This window comes from Ruditapes philippinarum, unplaced genomic scaffold, assembly GCF_026571515.1.
Source record: "Ruditapes philippinarum isolate M1 unplaced genomic scaffold, ASM2657151v2 ctg10576_1_1_1_1, whole genome shotgun sequence".
NCBI lineage: Eukaryota > Metazoa > Mollusca > Bivalvia > Venerida > Veneridae > Ruditapes > Ruditapes philippinarum.
In genome coordinates this window covers 59,391-63,507 of record NW_026864999.1, presented here as the reverse complement: position 1 = coordinate 63,507, position 4,117 = coordinate 59,391, and the positions used below count along the sequence as shown (strand labels likewise).

Genomic DNA, 4,117 nt, shown 5'->3' with positions numbered 1-4,117 from the left:
GGCATCAACAGAGACTATAAAGTTATGGAAGACAGGGGTGAGAGTGGTTTCATCGAACTACCGTATAATATTTGGTTCTTTGTATAGACAATAGTCCATAATATTCTAATGACATCTAAGTCATTGTATAAACAACTAACACGATTGTGTGTCTTGACTGTTTAATTTACTAATACCAAGTGCGCTGGAGCTGGGAATACATGTTACAGAGAATCATGGGAAGTATAGACTTGCTATAGTGATAACATAAATGAATTATAAGTACATAATTTTACATCTCCTTTGTTTTGAAAATAAAAAATAGTGAATTATTATATGTACCCCTAAAATTTTCTTAACTTATAAAGTTAGATAAATCATAATTATACAACAAAATGAAATTATTAAGCCAATATTAGTCCACCAACCTCGATAGCCTGGTGTATCAGCTGGGGGATCTTCTCACTGGGAAGAAAAGGCTAGGACATCATTTCATATTTAATTCTATATAAAATAAATATTGTGTCATATTTAATTCTACATTAAATATATATTAAATGCAGTTCCTTTATTCTTGATTGTTAGGCTCCGCCTACTTAGTGTACTGACCAATTAAATTCATATTATTAGACAGTCTTAGAAATAAACCCAAAGTATCAACATCTCGTTTACTCTGCATCCAAAATAAATAAACAAACATAAAACAGAGATTTTCATGTTTGTCCTGCTTATCTTGATATGACATGGCAATACCTTCTGCCTTGGTCGTCCGATACAGCTTCTGGTTCTAGTGGAAGACACAATTATAACCTTTCACCAGATCTAGAACCTTGTTATGTCCAGGGTATAGATATTATAAGAAACACATTTGATTGTAACTACGTTTATTTAGAAAGCCATGTTATATCTTGACCGGAAGTTCAGTACTCTTTTTACCCATCATGCAATATAGTTATAAATAGCAGACTACAGTAATGAAGGATATTACATCCCTCCTCTTCTTGGATTGAAACATCATCTTATATAAATTTATTATTGTGAATATTATTAAATCAATATTTTTTTTAATTAATGATTTTTTTTAGTTCTAAATACAATACATATTCAAATAACCAAAATCATAAACATGTACATTAATGTATATAATATTTCTACAGATGGAACACAAATTCAGCATCGAACTGTAATTGTCCGAGTTTGTTTATATCAGCATTCCTTACTCCACGTGGTCTGTTATAAAGCAATTAATCATGAGGAAAACTGGGAACTGTCCGAATTCCAACCGTTTGTAGGTCAGTTTTACTACAGCTTTATTACCAATGAATAACGTTAGTCAATGAAACTTTTCTACTACTTGAGCAATATCAGACATATTACACTTTACAAACATGGATAATTTCCTTGTCTCTCCAACATCACTATTAATTAAACACATTAGTTATGCTTTTTTTTATTTGATATCCTTGAGTTTGATAATATTTAAATGATATAAAAGCATTTAATAATATAAACCCTATAATAAACTCCAGAGGGGATATTCCAGTATGCTCCACTATATGTGTGTATTGTCAAACATTCATTCATTATATAGTTCGCTATTTGGGTATTATATATATTTATTAACTTGATTAATTATTCATGTTCTCGAATATAATAATTACTTTGATAATTCTAAATTTAATCAAACACATATATATCCATGATGTACAATCGAATAAAACACATACGATTGGCATTATTATGGCCAATTCACTTTCTTTTAAAATACACGCTCTGTTAGCGCGGCACATAATCTTTTAAGTATGGTGGAGGACGTCTGTCACGTGTTGGCCTTGTCCTCGCCAAACCCGATTGCGGACTCGCGTGTGAATTCTGTTCATTTCCTATTATCTCCCCTTCATCGAGGTCGTTTTCAGATGTTTCCGGTTCCTTCCCGACAATTCCAGGATCAACAGTTTTCATAACTGACGAATTTCGAGTCATACAATGACCAGCATCGTTCCTAACACTTATCATTGTCCCTCTTCTGTCAATAACCGTATATGGCGTAGGTTTGTATATTGAATCAGATTTTGTTCTGGCTTCATTTCTAACTAACACACGATCCCCTACGTTAATTGATCTGTCCCTTGCATGTATCCGTTCGTCTTCATATCGTTTTGCTTTCATTTTCGAAAAATCGTCGTTCTGTTGCGTTATTTCTCTCGTTTGAAGATTTCCACTTTTACCATGACCGATGTTTGGCATTCGAGTCGTCGGATCTCTACCAAACATTAACTTGAATGGCGTATAACCAGTTGATACGTGTGGTGTCGCTCGGTATTGTCTTAAGAAATCATACAGTCCTTGTTTGTAGTTTCGCGCCTCAATAAATGAAGATTTTACACTCTTCATCAGTGGTTTATTGAAGGATTCTGCTTGGGCATTTGCTCTTGGCCATCTCGGTGTGATTTTCCGATGAATTATGCCGTAAAATTTCATGAAGTCAGCAAATGCTTTACTTTGAAATGGAGACCCATTGTCGGTTTTTATCACTTCCGGTATAGCAAACATTGATACAATCTTGTCGAACACCGGGATAACTGTGTTTGCTGAAATATTTTTTATTATTTCAACTATCGGATAGCTCGAATACTCGTCTATTACCACAAGTAAATAGTCCCCGTTTTCTAACGGACCACAAAAGTCAGCGCTTATATTGAGCCAAGGTCCCGACGGCAATTCACTCATTCTAAAAGGTTCACGCGGTCCTTGTTCATTTGAATTTGATTGACATGCTAAACACTTTTGAATCGCAGCTTCGATTTCAGAATTCATGTTTGGAAAATATACTTTCGATCTTATGTAACTTTTTGTTTTCACAATTCCTTGGTGACCTTCATGTCCTAGTTTTATTGCTTTTTCACGGAGTGATTTTGGGATCACTAGTTTATCATTTTTCATCAATAATGTTTCATTATACACAGTCAATTCGTCCTTTATACTACGAAAAGATGATAATTCTTCTTTGTCTATTTCTGGGTCATTCAGTGTTTTCAATTCATACCATTTACCATTCTTTGTAAATTCGACTGCCTTTTGCATTGTCTTATCTTTCAATGATTCCATTTTTACCTCATCTACTGTCATTGCATTTGGTAATGATTGTTCTGCGACAAATGACACGTATTCCTCTGCTATATTTCGTTCTTCCATATAATTTAATGGATGACGGGACATAAAGTCTGAGGGATTATCTTTCCCTGACCTATACTCTATTTTCATTTTGAACGGTTGAAGTCGCAATCCCCAACGTTCGATTCTTAGTGGTGGTTGTTTTTTTTCCCAAATTTTAGTTAACGGCATGCAATCAGTAATGCATGTGAATGTTGGTGCTCCCTTTAGATACATCGCAAAATGTTCGCATGACCATACCAAAGCCAGTGCTTCTCGTGAACTAGAACTAGAATCTATGTCCGGACCACGCATATTTTCATTTTTAACATTGCCTTTTAATTTTTTTCCCAATCTTTTGATATGAATATCATCATAAACATGTCGTATATTTAACTTTTTCCCCCATAAAGACGTCTTTTGACGGCCTTTTGTCCCATCCCTCATTTTGAGGCCTCAAACATTGAAAAAAGCTCTATTTAGACCTCAAACACTGTTTTTCGTTTGAGAAATGTTGTTTAAAAATGTGATCACGTTTTCGGCGCGCCCATCAAAATAATACACCAATGGCCCGGGTTGACAGAAAGGGGATGTGCACCCTTTCTGTTTTAGGGGTTTAAATGGAGGGCGGCAGTACTCCTCATCGCCAAGAAAATTGTGGACATGTGACAGCTCAGATCGATCTAAAGGTTAAGTGTAACCAACGCTGAAAAGCCTTTTACTCTATCTCAATGCATTGAGAGTTGCAGCACTTTACAAAACAGTTATGATGGGAAAAAACAATGGAAAATAGTGAGTGATTTTACGCAATTTTGAGACGTCCCACCGTTGCCATGGTAACAGACAATTTTAGATTGATCATGCTGTTACAAAAGCTATTGTCCAGCCAAGTTTTATCAGTATTGAAGCATTTTTCATAGTTCCATAGCCGTTTGAACTTGTAACAGGAGGCTTTTCAATGAAAACGGCCATTTTTCACAATATG

General features: G+C 34.9%; 1 protein-coding gene across 1 annotated transcript; it reads right to left on the bottom strand.

Annotated features, from left to right (window-relative positions):
* Window positions 1-1,755: 1,755 nt before the first annotated feature.
* Window positions 1,756-3,579, bottom strand: LOC132727514 (uncharacterized protein K02A2.6-like). The gene has a single exon (XM_060713050.1). It carries the CDS (start codon window positions 3,577-3,579, stop codon window positions 1,756-1,758), a length of 1,824 nt encoding a protein of 607 aa, XP_060569033.1.
* Between the last annotated feature and the right edge of the window lie 538 nt (window positions 3,580-4,117).

Excerpts from the sequence above, each read along its gene's own strand:
- LOC132727514 (XM_060713050.1), bottom strand. The coding sequence starts at position 3,579 with ATGAGGGATGGGACAAAAGGCCGTCAAAAGACGTCTTTATGGGGGAAA.